This window comes from Pelobates fuscus, chromosome 8 (genome assembly GCF_036172605.1).
Source record: "Pelobates fuscus isolate aPelFus1 chromosome 8, aPelFus1.pri, whole genome shotgun sequence".
NCBI lineage: Eukaryota > Metazoa > Chordata > Amphibia > Anura > Pelobatidae > Pelobates > Pelobates fuscus.
The window spans coordinates 50,015,082-50,038,799 of record NC_086324.1 but is presented as its reverse complement, the minus strand read 5'-3'; the positions used below and the strand labels follow the sequence as shown (position 1 = coordinate 50,038,799).

The 23,718-nt window shown below is 36.8% G+C and overlaps 1 protein-coding gene across 1 annotated transcript in view; it reads right to left on the bottom strand.

Annotated features, from left to right (window-relative positions):
- The window catches only part of DNAJC10 (DnaJ heat shock protein family (Hsp40) member C10), a 38,313-nt gene that overhangs the window by 4,210 nt on the left and 10,385 nt on the right, over window positions 1-23,718 (bottom strand). Inside the window, exons 5-21 of the mRNA XM_063429797.1 lie at window positions 20,364-20,446; window positions 19,225-19,356; window positions 17,881-17,974; window positions 17,492-17,569; window positions 15,748-15,791; window positions 13,685-13,819; window positions 12,796-12,885; window positions 12,448-12,561; window positions 12,065-12,179; window positions 10,618-10,745; window positions 10,233-10,349; window positions 8,744-8,845; window positions 6,876-7,031; window positions 6,156-6,289; window positions 3,829-3,882; window positions 3,057-3,204; window positions 1,934-2,056 (exon numbers count right to left, since the gene is read on the bottom strand). Coding sequence (XP_063285867.1) covers window positions 1,934-2,056; window positions 3,057-3,204; window positions 3,829-3,882; window positions 6,156-6,289; window positions 6,876-7,031; window positions 8,744-8,845; window positions 10,233-10,349; window positions 10,618-10,745; window positions 12,065-12,179; window positions 12,448-12,561; window positions 12,796-12,885; window positions 13,685-13,819; window positions 15,748-15,791; window positions 17,492-17,569; window positions 17,881-17,974; window positions 19,225-19,356; window positions 20,364-20,446 — 1,847 coding nt within the window. The remainder of the gene's footprint in view (window positions 1-1,933; window positions 2,057-3,056; window positions 3,205-3,828; window positions 3,883-6,155; window positions 6,290-6,875; window positions 7,032-8,743; window positions 8,846-10,232; window positions 10,350-10,617; window positions 10,746-12,064; window positions 12,180-12,447; window positions 12,562-12,795; window positions 12,886-13,684; window positions 13,820-15,747; window positions 15,792-17,491; window positions 17,570-17,880; window positions 17,975-19,224; window positions 19,357-20,363; window positions 20,447-23,718) is intronic.

The following is a 23,718-nucleotide window of genomic DNA, read 5'->3' as shown; positions in this document are numbered from 1 at the left end:
GCTATACAGCAAGTTCTAGAGATATGGTTCTATAGAGATTTTATATTTTTTTTTAGCTGGCAATATCTGAACTGAGATAGAAAAATTATTACTATTCTCCCTGAAAGGGACATGGTGCTTGTGGAATTTACAGAGTATCTTAATTGAAGGGGAAAATGAAATGGGAACAGCTGCCACAAGGTTGGCTCCAGACCTAGAGAGAAGTGTGGATTACGGGTAGGCGAGTGCAGGAGAGGGGAACGATTACAGGCCATACTTTTGCACCAATTGAAATTCATATTATATATATTTCTGTAGTTTAAAAACTTACAGGAACAATAGGTTGAAGAGGACCCTGCGGTAGTAATCCCCTGTTGCAGAATCAGTCAGCGATCAGCCGAAGAGGTCAGACCTACATACTCTTGGCGGGCAGATTGGCGTGCTCCCCGGCGAACAGGGTAAGTTGCTCTGGCTCACCCCCAGAGTTTTTTCAGACTTGGGCTGCCAGCGCAGCTCCCTTAGCCGATATTTACCAATCTGGTGGGTTTTAGAGCTCCCTGCCCGCCGGGGATGTTTATCATTTATTACATCAACCATCTATATGACGAGCAGAACTGAGTTACTTTTATATTCGGGACATCTTCAGTGTAGGGGCCCCACACAGATTAAGAACTACCTGTCCACTTGGATCAGAGTCTGTATGGTCAGATTATTATTGAGTGATATTTTATGCTTTATGTTTTTTGATTTTATGTTCATTGATCTTAACATTACCAGGTCAATGTATAACAGGATATGTTGATTTACATAATTGATGGAATTACCCTAACTTGTTTTATTTAACAATAAATAATTAGATTTTTATCATTCTTTATAATTACTTTTAGCCTCAATATAGATGGTTTATTTTTAATTAAAGGTGTTTAACATTATTCATATGTCTCTTAATTAGCTGAGGATACGTATAATGATACAGTGCTGCTACCTTAAGAGGGGTCAAACATTGTGTCACTTTATATAGATACTTTGTTTATCTTACTGCCATGAGAGTAATATTTGAGAAAGGAGACGTTTATTATTCTGTTTGGAGCGCTCACATTTTCGTATTCATTTTTTATATAGGTTCAAGTCGCTCAAGTTTATGTGATGCAGCTCTTATGATGTTCATTTGCACAATACTTTATCATTGATCTTTTAAGATTTTTTATCTTCTAATCAGTTCCTTGTTTTACTTTGTTGTTTCTTTCCCTGCCTAGTGTACGGTCCCCAATACTTATGTCAACTCGTACTTTGCCCTGGAGCCGGGCAGCAGTTGGGAAGACATTAAGGCTTGGGATAAAATGCCATCACTGCTGCTAACTTTCTAGAGTTTGCTGGGAGCCGCCCATGTTTCATTTGCTCAAGACTCTAGCAATTAAAATGCAAGGTGAACTCTGGGAACACTAACTGGAAATGTACTATTAGAGGCCAGGACAGAAGAAAGCACACGTTTCTAGTTCAAAAAACTAAAAGATTTGGCAGAAGCCAGAGTGGGGAGAAAATGTCTAAGAATTATTTGGGCTAAAACAGGTTTCAGCCCATTAAACTACCCCTATCAACCCTATAAATGAGAACATTTTGGAGTTTGTTAAAATGTAAAAGGGTTATGCAAAGTAATGCTTAACTTGGCTACTAATCTCTCCAATTAGTAGCCAAGTTAACCATCTTACTATAATGTACAATTTCTTAAGCCTTGCAAAACTGTATTGAGTAAGGCATATTGTCACGTGAAGCACTAGTGACCTCTAATGGTATAAAAAAATAATAAAAATAAAATAAAAAATAAATTGCCATAATTCAATATATTTATGCTATTTTAGTCAAAGGCAAAACAGCTCCGAGGAAGTTATTCTTTAGAGATCAAAAACAAACAAACATTGTGCATTTAGTAGAAAGCAAGTGTAAGTAACATTACCTTTTTAGATCCCTGATGTGGGTAAAATTTAACAGTAGGATACGCTCTGATGGCAGCTGATTGGCAAAGATATCCATGAGCCTGACAGTCGACTTTCCCAGCCTTCACTTTACCTTTAACTGCCTTAAAAAGAAATACAATAATTTGTAATTTCATTATGCCATCTTGGATTAGCCTAGAGCAGGGGTGCCCAAAAAGGTAGATCTCCAGATGTTTTAAAACTACAACTTACATGATGCCTTGTCATTCTAAAGGCATGCAAAGTATCATGGGAGTTTTAGTTCTACAACAGCTGGAGATCTACCGTTGGGCACCCTGTGCCTAGCGCCTAAGTACAGTTATTGACAAGTCCTTTAATATATTTTGCTAGGAGATGAAACAGTTACGGGTAAAAAGTGCTTTCGCACTGGTGGTGAGAGAATTTATTCTGGGCCAGAATTTGTGGCCAAGGCAATATCCTCTTACGGAGTATACATTCAGTGGCATTAACTAGACATGTTTTCTCAAAGTGAGAGAGAATTCCAATCGTTTACATTGCTCTTAAATAGAGAACATCTGGGTCTGACATATTATAAACCATTACCCATACTAAAGTGTCAAACTGTGATCTTGACGATTTACTTTGAATAACTCTGCCAACACTTACGGAAATTCACACCAACCATATGCCTATGTAGTTTGAGCCAAATAATTGAGTAGCTAAAACCCAAGACAGTTAGTTGCCCTATAAAAATTCATCATTCTCAGTTCCGAGTCACTACAGATTTTATCCTATTTCAAAAAGTTCTTATAAAGCTCTCAGCAGAGGCAAATTAGAAGTTTAATGTAGGTCTGCAGTGTATCAGCTCACAATGGATCCCGTAGAGTTTAAAATGTGAATCTACCTGCATTGCACCCCTGTTCCCATAATTATTGGGGGATGAGGAGGGGGAGAGTATATATAAAATGCTAAGCACCATAACCACTACACAGCTCAGTGCAGATATTATGGTGCCAAGAGCACCTTGGCACTGCCTAGGTGTCATGTGGCAAATCTTTATAGTAGTCATTTGCTTGGAGTGTTCCTTTAATATTATGGTGCTGCCTAAAGAACAGGCAACGTATATGTAATATGAATGCTTACCCTAGCTAGAACTTCAAAGTCTGGAGCAAAACTTCTACATGGGCCACACCACGGGGCGTAGAAATCCAGGACCCAATGATCTTTTCCATTTAGCACCTTATCGTTGAAAATTTCTGGTGTCAGGTCAATAGATACTTTAGGCAAATGCCTGCAAAGCAAAGCGAGTTGGTGTGAGATTATACACACCCACACATGTGTTAAATGTTAAGATTAAACATCACGTAAAGAACAAAGAAGTGGAAAAGATTCTATTTGTCTTCAAACGTTTTAAGAATAAAATGTATGGCCAAAGAAAACACACTTTCTACAGAGAGCTTGTGCCAAAATACATTACACACATCTGTTCCTCAGCACAAAAGGAGAGTGAGATAGAATTTAGACGTCATTGCTAAATGCAGCACCAAGTGATAAAAAGGCTGTATTAGAAAAGACTGAGAATACAACAATTTTGTTTCAGGGAAATGTACTGGTATTGACAGGATCAGAATAATAAGCTCCAAATTAAATAATTCCAGAAAATCCAACAGTTCTTTAATTCTAGTCTTCTACATAAAGACAGGCTATATAACTTGACATACTGCTACACAAGGAGCACAGACTCTTGCTTGCGCGTTTTACACAAGTAAAATAAAAAGACATGCAGATATTTTTTTCCCCTCACAAATAATTACACAGATTGAAGCACTTTCTACATTGCAACTTGGTAAACTAACAGGAAGGATTGCAAAATGGAAATTAAAGAAAGACAAAAATAAACTTGTGTAAAACTTACCCAAGTGCCCAAGTCTTGAGTGAATGGGCATCTCTATGCCATCCATTATATTGGCTGAAAAAAAGATAAACAAAGTGATGACATAATGCACACAAATCACATATAATGGCCTTATTTTAAAAGTTAGTACATCATTTGCACAATGACCAGAGGTAAGTGTAGTACAGTGGTTCTATTTATAAATGAAAAGTAATAATCTCCATGTCTCGTCTATCACCTTTCAGAGATGAAAAAAGAGAGGTATACAAGGTAGAGACAAGGGAGATATGGTCAGATGGTGGTGCCAGCTCCACCTGGGGCATGTACCCACATTCACTGCTAGTTGATAGAAAAAATAATGAAATAAATCTCCCCTAAGGGAGATCTACAGCTGGCAGAAAGAGAGGGTTAACAACACAGTATAGCAATCCCCACAGATCCTAAAGTGTATGGCATATACAGAATTGGGAAAATTAGGAAGCACAATTGGTGTTTCCTAAAACCAATATGAGTGTCCTATGTCAAAGAAATCATTTGTTATTGGAATAAAACTTTATTGGGTCCTAAAGAAATGAGGTAGACAAAGGAACACTATATAAAAGTATTGCTACATGAAAATGGTGATACAATCACCTATAAAAATGTTGTAGCTAGGGGTAGGAAAGAGGGTTCCCTCTAAGTCTGTAAATGGAGGCAGGACATGCCCAGAGACCAGAGTTACACTGTGATTAAGGTCTCATAACAATATTAAATTGACAATATATTTACATAGACCCACAGGTACCCTTAAATGCAGTCATAGTTTATATAAAGGAGTGATAGGGTATAGTAGCTCCAGGGGAGGAAAAAGGAAATAAATCTTTCAAATAAAGTCCTCAAGGCTAAACCCTAATTCTCCTGTAACACCTTCGTGGGTGTTCTAAACTAAAACTGCCTCTGATCGTTGAAATCAAATGCCTCAACTTAAATTGCCATACTAGCTAGGAAAGAGGAGAACACACAGTTGTGCAGAGTGAGAGATGGGTCTAAATACCCATCGTGAAACAGAAGAATCCCTTGGTGCAATTAAATAAAATGAAGTGAAGAAACGAGCTGTCGCCCGACGCGCGTTTCGGTGTTGTGTAACACCTTCGTCAGGGGCTATACTGTGTTGTTAACCCTCTCTTTCTGCCAGCTGTAGATCTCCCTTAGGGGAGATTTCTTTCATTATTTGTTCTATTTATAATACTACGAAATATCGAAATACTGTGAAATATCAATGTGATAGCATATAGCCAAGGGATGGCCAAAAGGTAGATCTCAAGATATTGACTTACTTATAGCTCCCATCATGATAAAACACTATAAGAGATGCTGTTATAAAACCTTTGCGGATCTAATCTTTTGGCCACCCCTTCTATTACCTATTATGGTCACAAACTACAGTGATCTTCTTGTCATTTGCAATAACTGGAATTATTACAGTGATTATTACTTCATTGCAATATAACACATAGTAAAGGATGACACACAAGATATGTTAAAGGACCACTCCACACCCATAAAGCACTTCAGCTTTATCCCGCAATAATAACATTTTATAAAAGTGTTGATCACTATTAGAAATCAGCACTTTTATAAATAACTGATTGACAGCCAGGATGGCGCTTCATTAAACACAAACAGAAGGAGATGCTTCTCAGTGAGATTCCCCTAAAAGGTTATTTTCCTGTGAAGAGACTGAAAGTCTCTTCCAAGAAACAGCTGTTAGTAAAAGCTGCAGTTTTTATGAACTACAGCTTTTGCAAACTGTTTTACGATATACCCCCAATGAATACATGCAGGAAAATGCGGGCATGTATGCATTGGGGTAAATCTACTAAATAGTGATTTCTGATTATTTTTTTTGCCCATTTGGGCAATGCAGTCTTCCTCTAAGCTAGGCACCCCATGGAATTATTTCAGTTCTTTAAGCTTGTGTTGGCTGCTGAGAGAGAGAGAGAGAGAGAGAGAGAGAGAGAGAGACACGAAATGCAGCTGTCACACCTACAATCCCATTTTCTTTGTTCATGGATGAGTGATGTAACACCATGCCAAGGGCAGCCTGCAGTACTGTTGGTACCCTAAAATGGGAGCCAAACGCTGGAGGAAGGTGAGTGTTTAACCCCCTTCCTCCCCCTTCAGCCCGGCGGGAGTGGGACCCTGAGGGTGGGGGCACCCTCAGGGCACTATAGTGCCAGGAAAACAAGTTTGTTTTCCTGGCACTATAGTGGTCTTATAAGGTGATGTGAACAGATTTTCAAAAATGCATTTGGAAGGCCAGTATTGGTCTCTCCACAGGTCATAACACATTATAGAATTGCACTCACACGTAATGATTTGGCGAGTCCATATTTGCAGGGTAGATTCTTATCTCGGGATATGCTTGCACCCGCTCTTGGCTGCAGAGATAACCGTATTTCTGACAGTCAACACTCCCAACGCTGATCATGCTATTAATATTCTGGAGAAAGAAAAAACAAAAAAACCCACAATATTGATGGTAATTATAATAATAATAATAAAAAAATAAAAAAAAAGCTTCAGTCTAAAAATGTATGCGTTTAATCGGTTAAGGTTTTGCCATTTTACAATATTATTAATGTATGATCACCATTAGATGATGTACTTTATAGATACTCATGTCGCTGAACAACTCTTAAGAGACTTTCTATGAGAAAGACAATAAAGCTTGCGGGCTGCAAGAAGTTTTAGAAGAAGAAGAAGAAAAAAAAAAAATTGATAAATTAAGTGATTTCTCTAATTAATATTAGCTGTGGATTATAAAACTATAGGTACAGTTCAAAACACAAGGGGAGACAACTATAGATCCTAAAACTCATACAATACTTGGTCTTCACAGATCACGATTTAATTATTTTATAAATTATCTCCACAATGTTTCTTCCCCCACTCCCCCCCCCCCCCAATTCACAGCTGCAGATTACTCAACACATTTTGCATAGGTTCCACTTATCAGACTGTGATCAATGTATACATATTTATGTCATTTACAGGTCTGAAACGTCAAGAAAATGCACATTTCATACCCTCGCCATCCGTTTCCATTCTGGCATTAGAGCTTGGCACGGTCCGCACCACGGAGCATAAAAATCTATCACCCAAATTTCATCTTTCTTCCTCCGTTTAACAAGTTCTTTGAAAGTTTCTGGTGTGAGTGTAACAACGGATGGATGTTGAAGATCCTAGGCAGCAAAAAAAAAAAAAAGATTTTATCGAATCAGTAAATTAGGAAATACTTTCATTTTTTTTTCATATTACAGCCATTTTTCAAAACCAATGCACGTCACATAACAAGACTGAAAGAGAGCAGAATTTGGGGGGTAGCTTTGCACTTTAAAGTTGATCTTCTCTTTTCCAATTTCAATTCAAGTCAGTCAAACCGCAACTTTGATTATATTAAAATAGAAATGATTGACGAACGCCAACTTCTGTATTATTAGACAAGACGTATTTAGTGCGTTTACTTAGCAAGAGTGTTGTTCTGCTTGTTTTCCTGCATACCAGACTGAGATTATAGGCAGCCTTGGAAATTTCATCTTTTTAGGACTTTAGCAAAACGAGACCGAGAACAGCAGGTAAAATACAGCAAAAGATCTTAAACAGGTCTCAGACATATTTCCCCTGTAGAGAACAGCAACAGACCTTGTATAAAGCATGTGTAGGGCAAAGTGCTACATCTTTAGCAAGAACCATGAAAACCAATTGAATAGTCCTGGAGATTAATCAACTTTTAGCACTTTTAAACCAGATTTTCTCATGATGTGTGGTCTACACGATCTACAGTTACGTTAAAATTAAGATTTTAGTTTGGAAACCGAAATTTGACTGTCAAAATATATTTTTATTGCCTTACTTATAAATTAATCAAATTAAATTAGAGTTAACAGATGTGATGCCCTCTCTCTCTTTGCTATGGGTCTTTACCACGCTAAATAGCAAAATATTTTACAGAAATCCATGGATGCTTATATTGCTCATTTTTCTATTATGAACCTGCTGGGTAGATATTCCGATCATATATAGCAGTAGAGTGTGATTGTGTGCCTGGTGGTGGCAGGATTTAATTATAGAGCTTAATAAAATCAGAAACATACACCCTTCGGAAATATAAAAGCAATGTTTTAGGGGACATTCATTTTTTGGGGTTTTGTTTTTTAAGCAGATATACGCTTTACTGGCAGTTTAACGGCATTTAGCTCATTGAAAATAAATAAATAAATAAATAAATAGACAGTGGAGAGTCACAAATGGTCATATATATTTAAAAATAAAATCCAAAGTAATACCGGCACTCCAAGGCTTTAGTTCTAACTTCTTTTTATTGAAGAATCCCAGACCGGAGTGCCGGTATTACTTTGGATTTTGTGATATAGATATATATAGATATATAATAGAATGCCAATAGAATGTAAAACATTTCATTTTCATTGCAACACTAATACTGCCTCCAGTGACTATCTCCCAGACGGCCATTGGAGGCGATTCCTGGATCCTAACAGACGTTTGGTCTGGTAACTGGCGCTGGACGTCCTCACGCTCTGCATGAGGACATTCAGCAATTTCCCTATAGGAAAGCATGGATTCATTGCTTTCCTATGGGAAGGCCTAATGCACGCGTGGCATTTGTTGCACATTCACATCAGCGCCTGTTCGGTGGAGCCGCGACCCAGCTCGAGGGAGATCGGCGCTGGGTCCAGGTAAGTAAAGGGTTTTTTTTTTTTTTTTTAACCCTTTATTCACTCGCGCGGGGGAGGTAGAGGGAGCTATAGTGCCAGAAATTTTGTGTTGTATTCCTGGCACTTCTAGTATCCCTTTAATACACACATACACAGTATTTAATAGTTTAAATAGGGCTACACAAACATCTAATTTTTCTGGAAAAACCAATACATACCTGTATGAACTCTAAAATCTGCTCAGCATTGTGATGTCCTTCATATTCATAGGTGTTTGATTGGTTGAAAACAACGGTGGTTGGATACGCTCTAATATTATGCTGTATTATTGAACAAGAATGAAACAAGATATATGCTGTTAATGGAGTAATACAACATTTTTTTTAAAAACTCTATATGAATTAATGAAGATGCTGTTAGAGGCCTGATTTGGGTATGCTAAAGAATGTCTGGTGGCCATCTCAAATACAATACAATACAATACAATCTGAATTAAATGAGTTATACTTTATTATATATTTGTATCTGCATCCATGAAAAAATGTACTGAAGTATAGCAGTCTTGGGAGGAGAGTCGTTTCTCTTTATTAGAGAGCAAGTCTCAGAGAGTGCCCTATAGGAGAGACACCTTCAGCCTATCCCATACATTTTTCACCCTTTAAACAATCCTTGTTTCACCATTGTCATTTTCGTATATATTTTTGTTAGTTATATGTTTGGGTAAGCAGGGCTTAACAAATGTGCTTGGAATCTAGTGGCCAGCAAAAAAAAAGTTAGGAGCTGGGTTTTTTTAATGTCAAAAATACAATTCTTACAGCTTAATGTAGTTGTTCTCGTGTCTATAATCTGTCCCTGCACACTTTTCAATGTAAACCCTGCCTTTTCAGAGAAAAGGCAGTATTTACATTGCTGCCTTGCAACACTTCTAGTGACAGTCACTCAGACAGCCTCTGGAGTGCATCCTGGGTCAGTGCTGCACAGTACCTACATATATAGTCTCCACGCCCTTTGATTATTGATCTCCAACTATTAATATAGTTGGGATGAGTATATAATAGGGATGAGTAAGGCACCACCAAATCAGACACCTTTTTTCAAAGCACATACTTATTTATCCCCATCACAAAAATAGATTTGATGTGTTTAAAAAAAAAAAATAAAAAAAAAAATGTCATCATCATATTAAAATGGGAAAGCCATCCAAATATCCCCATTCTAGAATTCTAAAGAGCTGTGCGATATGCTGGCATTGTATAAAGTCCAATAATACATTTGCCAACAACATTCAAGAGAAGTGAAAAATTTAATCAAAATAGCTGCACAGGAGAATTCTTCCTTTTTGACTATTTTGGCATAAAATGTTACGTTCTCAGTGGAATAACCCCAATTGATATGAGAGGAGTTCAAAAGCCAAATTGTTATTGTTATGGGAAAGGAAAAATGGAGCTGGGAAAATTCTCCATGTTTGATATTTTGGATCAAACTTTGCACATTTATATTCCATTTCAACATAATCATCTTTTTAGTGACTCAACTCCTTTAAACTGCATTCTGAATAAAATGTGTTGAATAAGATTTTGTAGTATTGGTACAAGGTTAAAGATCCCTTATAAAAACCTTCTGTAATGAATAAACTGTACAAAACCGAGCATGTTTAAATTTCACCATTTATCAGTACAGCAAATAAATGAATGTCAAGCGGCTTACCGTGTTACAGAGTCCTTCATGGATTGTACAATCTAAAGTTCCAAATCTAATCTGTCCAAACAAACGTTTTGATGCTTTCCTTAGTTCTGGCAGTAAGGCTCGACACGGGGGACACCACTAAAGGAGAACAAAGGAATGATACAATATAGAACTTAAATTGGAGAACAGTTTAAAGACATGAATCCATGCCATGTATTATTGAAAAAAAAATTAAAAAAAATTATGTATATAAGAAAAAAAAGATATATAAAATATACAATATATCTATCTCTTCCCATACTGTAGGAGAAAGACATGACAATATGGTTATTGAAATATACATTAATACAGTTGACACAAAATGCATTCTAATTGCAGCAAACAAATACAAACGTTTGGCACTTACAGGAGCAAAGAAGTCAACCAACCAGGCTTCCCTCTGATCACCAGGAAAGTTCTGGGGTCCCAGCGTAATGACATGAGAATTAACACTTTCTTTTGTAAAAGCAACCAATTCATACAAGGTTATTTTTCCTTTAAAACAAAAGCAAAGAACCGAACAAATGTCAAATACTACAGCAGCAAAAATGTATATACATAAAAAAATTAAAAAAATAAAACATCATTGGCAACGGTTTAAAAATTAAACACAAATATAAAACAATTTCAATTAAAAAAATCAGCAAGCAGTTATATATATATATATGTGAAAATTAATAAAAAAATGGAAAAAAAATATTTTGGGAAAAACTACAAGCAGAACTTCTAGTTCTTAATTATCAAAATATGGCCTCAATTTAATATTTTTGCATAAGCTTGAAACACCAGAGCTCTGTGGGGGAGGTCCACTAGCCCCCAATATAAATCCAGAGGTATAGAGCCACATGCTACACGGTGCAGGGTGAAGATTTAGGTATATTTTATTATGGTCCAAATTTATGATTTATGATTTATGATTAAGGCACAGTGTAGTCTGTGGCTGTATACTTCGAAATAATGCAAATTTGTTTAAAAAAAAAAAAAAATGATCTCCTAAAATAATGGTGACTTCCGTATTTAAATCATTTGAAAAAATATTAAAGGGACACTATAGTCACCAAAACAACTTTAGCTTAAAACAGTTTTGGTGTACAGATCATGCACCTGCAGTCTCATTGCTCAATTCTCTGCCATTTAGGATCACAGTTTATAAACCCTAGTCACACCGCCCTGCACGTGACTTGCACAGCCTTCATAAACACTTCCTGTAAAAAGTCATCTAATGTTTATCCTTTCTTTATTGCAAGTGCTGTTTAATTTAGATGTTCTTATCCCCTGCTATGTTAATAGCTTGCTAGACCCTGAAAGAGCCTCTTGTATGTGAATAAAGTTCAATTTACAGAGCAAGAGATAAAAATGTTTAATGCAAATTACATCTGATTCAAAGTGAAACCAGTTTTTTTTCATGCAGGCTGTGTCAATCAGGGGAGGTGTGGCAATGGCTGCATAAACAAAGTGATTTAACTCCTAAATGGCAGAGAAACCCAAGAGGCATGATCTATACACTAAAACTGCTTCCTTAAGCTAAAGTTGTTTAGGTGAGAATAGTGTCCCTTTAACAAATTTGAACAACTTATTAAATCAGAGCACATGTTTGACTCTGCCATCACAAAAGGATAAAATAATGTATGGGATAAACAGAAAAAAAACAGAAAATTATGGTTAAACAAATTGCAAGAAGTCAAAACTGCCCAAGATTAGAGGCACCCTGAAGGATAACCCACGTGAATGATTTCAAGTAACAGCTCTGAAGAACAACCATTTGCATTAGGATTTTCAAAACACTATAATAAAACGTTCAATTAGTTGCTCACCATGATGAATTTCATAGCTGTCAATGCCGTCTCCTTTAAAGGCAGCTACACAGGGTTTGTTAATGTAGTGTTTATGGCAAACCGCTGAGTTGGATTGACAATCAAATCTTCCAACCTTAAAAAGAAACATCAGATTTTATTTGCCGTTATTTTCCAAGGTGTCAACATTGCATTATTTGGGTAAGTATAAAAAAAACTCTGTGCCAATAGTGGCATATATCTGCTCGATTTCTACCTTCTCGGGAGAAGATTGCAATACAGACCATGTGATGTACCAAGACTGAATTCCAACTACACTCTTTACTACTCTTCTACTTACACCTTTGACTATAGGCTTTAACACAGAACCCGCTAGATTTCATGGGTTTAATATGATCACTTACCTGAACATCATCTTTTTTAAGTAAAACGTTTAGCTTCTTGAGCTCTGGAAGGAAGTGTTGTTGATCCTTCCCGTACGTAAAGAAAATAAGCCACCGGTGATGTGCTAATCTATCCTTAAAAAGAAAGACAATTTCTTGTAAAAAGTACTGAAAAACTCACATAGAAAATTTCTAATTCTTAAAATGCATTCATCTATGTACAGAGATAGCAAATGGATTTTGATCTACAGTGACACATATCTAACAAATTACATGTAAACATTCCAGATACACACTTTAATCCATGTCATGTGAGTACAAGAACATATTTGTGGCTACAGGAGACTGGGAAAATTTAATTTTCTTTACCTTTAAAGATTCTTCAGAGAGATATTCCAAATCAGGAAGACGATGAATTACTTCTTTGTAGATCTCTTTTGCATCTAAGGTTTCAAGGAACTAAAAAATATTAAATAAAAAAATTAATATACTTTTATTCTAAACCATTTTTTTTTTGTTTTTTTTAATTCGAATTGCTTTTTGACTCCACTTGAATTCTTCTTTGTTTTATCCGGCTTAGATTGCAATTTCTGAGTAATGGTGAAATTAATATCCAGTTCCAAAATTTGTGTCAATATAGTAAAGAGGAAATAAACTTTGGCTCAGCTAAATGTTGAAATTTCTGCTAAAACTCCTAATATCCAAGGGTCCAGATCAAAGTATTTCAACTTCCTTTGGTTTCTCATGGGGCACCGAATACACGACTTTGGGGTTAAACCGTTAATTAGTCTTCAATCATTTAAGAAGGGCCTTAAATCCCATCTCTTCAGGAAAGCGTATGGCCTCCCAGAGTAATCTCTCCCTTACATACCTGTCCCTATGGGATAGTGCTTTGCTTCACTCCTACTTGATATTTCCTATCCTAATGTTTCTAATACCCCACCTCCTATAGACTGTAAGCTCATTTGAGCAGGGTCCTCTTCAACCTATTATTCCTGTAAGTTTTCTTGTAATTGTCTTATTTATTGTTACATCCCCCCCTCTCAAAATATTGTAAAGCGCTACGGAATCTGTTGGCGCTATATAAATGGCAATAATAATAATAATAATAATAATTAATGTTTTTTTTTTTTTTTCTTCTTTAAATCAAGAACTGCAAATTGTGGCAGATTTTCAATGCATTTCTGTGGATGTGATGTAGATGTAATTGCTTCCCATAAACTATTCTAGTCCCACAATAAAAACAAAAAAGCATTACCAAAATGCTGCTCCTGTCATCCACTAGGGTAGCTCCAGGGGGGAAATAAGCGGTAGTGCTTGTTGCGATAGCCATGTTTTCGCAGAGATTTGCTTGCGTAGAGCAGTCCATCCATCCTACACGAACAAGCCCTTCCTGAAGAAGATAAAGAAAAGAATGACATTCGATTAGTCTACGAGGGAGTATTTCAGAACAGACATCTACATGTGGAGCAATCACCACGACAATCAATGAAATGTATGGATCATAACAAAGGAAACTGGTTTACAGAATTCAACGATTTCAATGCCACAACGAACCAACGTTCCCACGTAAAATGATGCAAAATGTGGTAAACACTAATGTATGACACGTTCAATGTTTCCTTTACCCAGGATGTGATCAATGTAAAAGTCATGCAGACAGAAACAAAAAGTAAATCATAATAAAAAGAAAATTCAATGTCACTTTAATGTAACTCATCGTTGAGCACTTAATATCCCCATTGTCTACAGCAATCTTTATTAAAAATGCTTAAAAACAAACACTCTGGGCACGATATCAACTTTACTGGAATTAAGTGGTTCTTGAGCCATGGCTTTCCATTCCATTTAAGGGTTAAACCGTTCACGATCAATTTAACCCAAAGTCAGTATCCAGCACCCAATCGCTCTGCCGCCGAGTCAGTTGGCATGCTAAGCCAACCAGTAGCTTCCCATTCACAAAACAGTTTGACAAATGTACATATTTTTCTCAAGCTATTTATATGAATGGGGCTCTACAAATTGGCTAAGAGCATCAGCGGCACCCCTGTCTACAGATACCTGAGGTTTCCGGGTTCAAGAATCTAAGCAGTCGACGGACATGGGGCACCGAATACACGACTTTGGGGTTAAACCGTTTATGAATGTTTTTTTTTTTTTTTTTCTTTCTTTAGCAGTGAATATTAAATTTCTTATAGACTAACTAGGTTCATAGTTGGGACAAGTGCTAGATGAATACCAAAGCAGAGTGTGTAACTTTCTGATTATGGAAACAAAGGTAATCCACTATCCAAATCATACAGCATCAAACCTATGTTTCCCAACTAATAACCTGCAAACACACTTCAGACACACCTGTCGTATTAGTGGCAGAGGTGAGGGGGAGGGGGAGGTGTTAAATGTATGCCAGGGAAGCCACTCTTCTTCGTATTTGTTGGTGGACATTCTGTCTGGTAGGAACCCTTTTTTCATTCTATACTGGAAATTAACCTGTAAGCTTATTTCGGACCAAATCAGAGGACCTATTTTCCTCCAATTTCTGGCAATTATTACTTTTGTGGCCATAAAAACATAAATCAGAAGGGTTTTTGCATTATTATTGTCGGGAGGGAAGCCAATATGGAATAAAAGCATGTGCGCTGTTAGTTTGACTTCTGCATAGTTTAGCAATTTAGAGAGAGTCTCTTTTGTTGTGGACAGCTCCTCACACTGCCACCAGATATGAGAAAATGTACCCAAAGCTTTGCCGCAACGCCAGCAATCAGGAGATACATCGGAATCCATTCGTGAAAGACGAAATGGAACCAAGTACCAGCGGTAAATACGTTTAGAATATATTTCTAGAATGGTTACACTGTGTGTGATTCTTTTTTACAAAAACGAAAGCCCTGTAACCAACCTTCCCAAGCACAAACGAAGTGGAGTTCTTGTTCCCATTTTATCATTGCTGGGGCTTTGTCTTTATGTTGCGGAGTGTTAATAAATCTAGAGAACCTGGAGAACATTTTATTACGCAAGTGCTGAGTCAGAAACTGGTCTATCGGAGTTGGCCTTGCCAAGGCTTTACCAGTTAAAAAGGATTTCATTCTCAGATAGTTAAAACATCTCCCTAGGAGGAAGGTTAAATTTAGAGAAAATGTAACCCCTAAATGGAAAGCTTGAGCCAAGGATTTGGCACGATAAGAACTTTATTCTCATAAAAGTTGTTATGGTGTCCAGAGTGTTCCTTGTACATGCTCCCACAAATAGTGATATTTTACTGTAATGAACAACCAAAAAATAAAGACTACTTAGATTTGCTTCTTCAACCAACCAACTCACCAGCATGCCTGCAAGCTTTAAACGGGTCTGAGAACTTAGACAATCTGTAAACAATGTAAAGTAAGATGTAATTATTCATTCAGATATTGCAGAGAAAAAATAATAATTTGCTACTTCAGTCATGCAGTAGGTTTTCATCTCATCAATTGCAGGCCATGCACCAACAGTAAAGATATAATAATTGTGTTTTGCATAGTGTATTGGGGGGAAAAAACAACCCACATGTCTACACCTGTGGCAATCATATCTCACATTTGTTTTAAATGAAGTAGTTTTGGTGTATAGATCATGCCACTGCAGTCTCAATGTCAATGGCTCTGCCATGTAGGAGTTAAATCACAGGCCTAGTCACACCTCCCTAAACACTTCCTGTAAAGATATATCAAATGTTTACACTTTCTTTATTGCACATTCTGTTTAATTTAGAATTTTGTAATGCTAAAAGCCTTCCAGACCATGCAAGAGCCTTCTGTATGTGATTAAAGTTCAATTTACTGTGCAGGAGGGTAAGTATAGAGGCTATAGGGAGGGCCCTATCGATATGACGAGTTATAACCCCCTAACGGCGTTAAAGACCTAATTTTGAAGGACGGCATAACATGCCCCAACGTCAGGAAGGGGTAACGCAAAAGTTGTTTTGATGCCTCTAGTATCCCTTTACCATAGGTGCGTATAGAGAATGTATTTTGTAGTCCTGCAGTCAAACATGCATCCACATCCAGGACTCATCTTTAAAGAGGAAAAGTTATTGGGGGGAAGGAGAGCATATCAAGTAAAGTTAGTCTGTAGTTTTACTTTTAGTTTGGTAAAAAAAAAAAAAAATTATAAAAAAATAAAAGGTTTTTCATTATTTTTTGATTCATACCGAATACAAGACAGTTTATGCATAACACGGTGACCAAGAGACATTTCAAATGTTCCATGATTCTACATGGGTGCAGGGATTCGTGGGAAGAAGTTGTCTGGGCATATGTATGCCCTCAGTGATAAAAAAAAAAATCATGTTTAGAGAGATAAAGGGAAGAGGAACTAATGCAAGCAAAAAAGTTACAGTAGCTCTTTAAATCACGTAAATAGATAATTACACTAGGGTCCACCAACAAGTGTCTCCGCATTGTTATTGTGAATTATATTTAATGTGCTTTAGCAAACATACAGGTAGAATCATGCCAACTAAAAATCATATAAGTTGAGTTGGAAAGCAAGTGTTTTGGATGAAGTTTAAGTTGCACAGATAGCAAAACTTTCCAATCTTGAAACCACTAAACTAGATACTGTTATCACACATTAAATCTAGCAAAACAGGAAGCACAGTAATTGCATTATTGCCATTTCAAACTGATAAGTGATAATTCTTTTTTTTTTTTTTTTAACAAGGTTTTGTCCGCTTTGCTCAATTACAACTGGTTTATTATAGGGTGGCTTGCATACTGAGAGTAGGGTAATGAGTTTCACTTTAAGTGTTAATCGTTTTTTTTTTTTTTTTTTAACAGATGATTCACTAAATTGCCACTCCGGTGTGTTGGAATATAGTGATTGCCATGCAGGTGAAATAAACGTGTCTGATTTTCCCAGGATTTCTCAACCCATCTAGAGCAAGATATGTAGGCATGTGTTATTCTTTCATATGTAAAATTAGGTGTAATGTGATCAGTAAATAAGCTCAAACTGGTTGTAGCAGTTTAGTAACAGGCTTTGCCAACTTGATGTGATACAACAATCTCACAAAAAGTGATAATCTTACCGCCTGTGTCAGCACAAAAAGTGATTAGCCAACCAAGCCCAGAGGCGTAGGCAGTTTCAATGGAATTCCGGAAGTTTCCTAAAATGAAATAAATGAATGATTAAAAAAAAAACAATTAAAAAAAAATAAATAAATGTCAAACATAAATTGTTTAAAAGGAAATGAGGAACACTGCCTTCAATAACAGAAATACACTTAATTTCACCAAAAAAAATATATTACATGCAAATTAAACAGGCACATACAAAGAGTTATGCAAGTTAATCAGATCACTAGAAATTAAAACTACTTAAAGTCTGAAACATTCATAAATTACAAATAAATAAATCCTAATCCGAGCATGCAAGAATATATCTTGAATTGAGAACAGCAGTCATTGCTATACATACCTGCCCACAACTCTGTCACTGTACTGGATACATACTGCATTGCAAAATTAACCAAATCATCTGATGTTCGCTGCCCAAAATATTTTACTGGATTCTGTAAAAGAAAAGAATTGTTAGGTACCAGCTAATTAACACCCACCTACACAGGAGGTGTATGAAATATTTATCAATATTAGTGGCGTTAGAAACTTTCATGGGACATGGTATGCAACCTTTCAGTCACACTAGTATTCACCATTTATGCCTATAGCATAAAACTCCATTCCTTGCTGGCTACCCTTTAAGCCACTATCCCTTGGTACTCCATGTTGGATTTTTTTTTTTTTTTTTTAAGTGACCCGTTTGGCACCAAAACCACTATAGACTAAGGTAATAGTTCTACAGGGACTGCTGTTTCTGAGAAAAGGTATTGTTTACATTGAAGCCTATGATAACCTTTAGTGGCTGTCTAGTAAACGTTGCAGGATTCCCTGTCAAGCACACTAGGTGGAAGCATTAGAGTGGCCTAAGAAGGAAAGACTGCTGGGGGGGAATTGAGGTAAGTATATCTTTTATTTAATTACATTTAAGGGGTCTGCACCAAAATGGTGGAGGAAGAACTCTAATGCTATAGTGTTCCTTAAGAATCTCCCTGTCCTGTATACAGCAACTTATGCTCATACTAAAAGTCTATACATTGTGCTAGAGTAAATGCTAACAAATACATAGATTTTGAGATATGTATACAGTAGTCTCCCCCGTCAGTCAGTTCTACACATAAAGTGTTATTTGCTAAAGTGACAAATTAAAGTCAAATTCTAGGTGAAAAGAGCAAAAATGGACAAATTCACTAACTCTGTTATGCTTCCAATTCAGCTACTCTGGCCTTAGATTTGAAGTTCACTTTAGTGAGTAACCCCGATAGATTTCCACGCCAAGGACCGAATTAAAGGAAAAAAAGTCAGGAAACCCTCCTACAGGTTGTTCAGCTATTTGCAGCCCAGATACATGGTTTTATAAAAGTAAATTATCCATCTGGTCAGGCCTGTAGACGTGTGTCAGTGGTATGTGTGTCTGTGTGTGAGTGTGTGTGTGAGAGTGTCTTGGCATGTTCAAAATGCGTCTGAATATGAGCTCTTTCTGGTCTAAATGCATCAGCAAGACCTTATCTAATGAGAGGTATGTGCTTATTGGAGGGCAGTTGCCTGGTGTCACCAATAACTGAATACTGAAAACCAACCAGGGATAGCTAAGATTTTCTGCCAAACCTGGGACAATTAAGATGTTTGCACACATGTATTTCAAATAACCAGATATAATAATCCTGTTACTATTCTAATGATATAATATAGCAATGACACATACCATTCCAGTTCTGAAAATGTAGAGACTTGGATAGCTGTTGATTCCTTGGCTTCGGCAAAGCATTCTGTCATCGCCACAGTTCACAGCTCCAATTCGAATGAGTCCGTCCATTTCTTTAGCAAATTCTCTCCACTGAAAATATTACATGAAATGAAACACACGTTTGAAGATTTTAGACTCAATAGCAAAAGGGAAAATTATACAAAAGTAAAAGACACAAAAATATTTCATGCCTACTCATTGTTTATATATTATTTTCAAGACTTGCAAAAAACAACATACAAACGGCACTTTACCTGAAAATTAGAAGTTGCAGGGATTGGATTTCAGTATATCAAATGGCAATTATGTTTTAAAATACCACACATGATGATGGCATTGCATCCCAATTAGTTCCCATTACAAAGTGGGGCCTCTAATCTCAGAACCAGGGCACATATGATTAGAGTTAGGTGCAGTATGTTTTATCACAAGAGAGAGAGGAAAATAAAAAGGAAGGAAGATAGATAGATAGAATTTATAGCCAATTACACAGGCAAAGAGTATACGTTTCGGTTTACTTAGTCTTATTGGTTGTCCTTAACCGTTTTGTGAACAGACCGTTTTGGACCAGGGCTGTTTTTACATTTCTGCGGTGTTTGTGTTTAGCTGTAATTTTCCTCTTACTCATTTACTGTACCCACACATATTATATACTGGTTTCTCGCCATTAAATGGTCTTTCTAAAGACTACACCCCCCATAATGCTCTTACACCCATGGGAGGTGTAGTCCAAAACATCTGGAGTGCCAAAGGTTGCCTATGTCTGTTTTAGGCGATGGTTAGCATAAGTGTTAAGGTAGCATATGGGTTAAAGTCTAGTGCAGTGTGTTTTGTTGATGGGAGGACTTCGCTCTTTGGGCAGGACTGGGACAGTGCTTCTCTAGATAGGTGGGAGCTACGGTCCCAGATGGTAACTAGTTCAGAAGCCGCCAATAAATTGTAACGTGTACTGTAAGATGTACTTTTGTACAAAATGTAACCGACACTAATTCTCAAATGCCACAGAGGAGATGGTACATTTAGACACCATCTGTGCGACAAGGAATTTGAAACCGTGATGAAATAGTATTAAAAATAAAATATGTTCTCTCTCATACCGTTGGTGCCAGATCATGACAGTGTGAGCATCGAGGAGAATAAAAATTAATGAACCACAATTCCCCAGAGTTGACAGCGCCGTCTAAAAGGAAAACAAAAGGTGCAAAATGAATAAAGCCACAGAGTAATTAGTGAATCGAATTTACAGTTTTTAGACAGGAGGTTGAAATGTCTCTTTGAAAAAGCAACTTCTATCCTCAGGACCCCTGAATGCTTGATGTAAATAAGCCTATTGCAGAACTCGTTAATGTACAGAGCTGTGTAAACAGCAGAAATTGTGTTGGGAAAGAAGTTTGTGTAAATACTTCCTTATAAGTGCTTAGGAACAAATGTATGTCTGTGATAAAAGAGGTACATTTTGCAAACATGATATCTTGTAGTTAACTGAAAAAGCCCAATACATTTTTTTTTATAAATAATAATTAAATATCTATCACACAAGTACAGTTCTTAAATTTGAATGTTGTTTTTAGACATGTTCTTTATGCGTTTAATACAGGCCCTCGGTTTTTAATAACGATTTTAAAAAACCACAAAAAAAAAAAAACACATAAGACTCTTTTATTCACGTGCCAAGACAGTCCTGCTGACTTTTGCTCAAACACATACGTCCCATGCAGACACACTAAGGACATACACTGCATGCACAGCAAAGAAGCACTGGTGCAACGTGCTTATTCTTAGATATGGCAGGAGGAGCATGTACCTACATCTATTAATTAAGGTGAAATTAACTCTGTGCTCAGACTGTCCCTTTTAGCAAATGTCCTTTTTTTTTTATTATATACTCCTGATATGTTAGTTGACAACTGGTTAAATGTGTTACGTGATTACAAAAACCTCTCTCTATACATGAAATTGTCTTGGGAAGCACTGGTCATTGCCAGTCCCCAGATATAGGCACGCCCTGAAAAACTCCCAAGAAACAAAACAAAAAATAAATTGGAAACAGTGAGTAACAGCTATGAGTTAATAAAGAATATTTTTCCATGGTTAAAAAGCGTTTTATTTTTGTCAGTGTAGAAAGGATTATTTGATATAAGAATCATGATCGTAGAGAATATGTGCAAAGCCAAAACAAACTAATAAGCTTTTAACCCCTTAACGACCCCAAGATGGCCTTTGCCGTCTTGCTGGGCTTTTATGCCTGTTGATGGCATAGCCAGTCATGCATTGAAAGTACCAGCCAATACTCCCCCGACCCAGACAAGTTCTTAAGCTGTATACAGCACACACACACACACACACACACACACACACACACACACACACACACACACACGCCCCGTTAACACCCCCCCCCCCCCCCCCCCCGGACCCGTGGGGGTGATCCTGGTCCACCCTATGGAGGTTTGTCTGCTAGCATGGGTGTATGAGTATACAAAAAACTAAATATTGATACCGCACTCCAAATTTGATGCTGAGAAAAAAAGTATTTAATTTATATACTATGCAAGATAATTAGTGCATCACTTCAAATTATAAAAAGAATTGATAATATGTACAAATATATTTACATAAAGATTGCTGACTGCATTCTGCACACTGATTATATATAAAAAGATATAGCCAATATTTGTAAATCAGATGAAAAAAAAATCCATTAAGTTAAATCATTGTATAAATTCATTCTAAAATTACATATATAGTGCATACAGAGATTATTGCAAGTGGATAATTCATATGTCCTGTAAACTGCCTGCATAAAAACTGTTTAGTAAATATGTTTGAGTGACCAGATGCCAAAGTCCAAAAAAAACAAAAAACAAAAAAACCCTTAAATGTACTTAAATGTCTGTACAAAATGAAAAAAAAAAAAAAAAATTATAGATGATAATGGTTGTATCTCACGAGACTAGAAGGGTACTGGGAGTATTTGGATCCAATACAGGTGGAGGCTGGGAGATGTCAGGTTTTTGTTGCCACGATCCCTGTTATGGTCGCCTTGCAGAAATGTGTGTTCGTGTTCTATCCAAAGGGTAGCTGGTTGGAGGGATAGTGGGGAGAGCAGTGTTGCTTGGAATAAATGCTGGGTTCTCTTGCAGGTACAGATGCAGGATACAGTTCACTGGGGGGGTTGCGCGCTAGGGATTGATATCCCTGAAGGACCTTTGAAGGGATATTGAATCCAAGCGCACAGCCCCCAGACGAACTGTATCCTGCATCTGTACCCTGCAAGAGAACTCAGCGTTTATTCCAAGCAACACTGCTCTCCCCACTATCCCTCCAACCAGCTACCCTTTGGATAGAACATGAACACACATTTCTGCAAGGCGACCATAACAGGGATCGTGGCAACAAAAACCTGACATCTCCCAGCCTCCACCTGTATTGGATCCAAATACTCCCAGTACCCTTCTAGTCTGGTGAGATCCAACCATTATCATCTATAATTTTTTCTTAGTTTTTTTTCATTTTTTACAGACATTTGAGTACTCAAAAGGAATTTTTTTTATATGAGACTCTTTTTATTTCTTTTTTCCTTTTTTCATTCCCCCCCCTCCCCCCCCCAATTCCCATAACTCTACTATTGACTGGCACTGCAAGTGCATCATACACAATTACAGTGTGGACTTTGGGATCTGGTCTCAAACATATTTAAACAGTTTTTATGGCAATTTACAGGACATATGAATTATCCACTTACAATAATCTCTGTATGCACTATAGATGTAATTTTAGAATGAATTTATACAATGATTTAACTTAATGGATTTTTATTTTCATCTGATTTACAAATATTGGCTATATCTTTTATATATAATCAGTGTACAGAATGCAGTCAGCAATCGTCATGTAAATATCTTTGTACATATTATCAATTCTCTTTTTATGATTGAAGTGATGCACTAATTAATTACCCTGCATAGTATATAAATTAAATACTTTTTCTCAGCATCAAATTTGGAGTGCGGTATCAATATTTTGTTTTTTGTAATCTCATACACCCACGCTAGCAGACAAACTCCTCTTTGTATATCTTTCATGTTAAAAAAATAAAATAAAAGTTCAGGATATCTGTATGACATAGTAGGAACAGCTTTTATGCCACTATTATTTTGTGCTTTTGGGACTGTGTCTATCTAAGCTTGTACATGTATTTCTTTTGCACAAAAAAAAAAAAAAAAGTACCAGCAAAGTTAAATCTCAAAGTATCATTGGATACCGGTAAACCACCTCTGTCAGCTGGGGTTACAGTTAGTGGCTGCAGACTGACAGATGAGCAAAAAGCAGCACCCAAAGTGAGAGCTGTACATAGTCCATTAAATCCATTTAAATACTCTGACTAAGCGATCATGCTTGGCCACATTAATTCTGACTCTGCCACAGCTTAAAACAGGGAACCCCAATTAT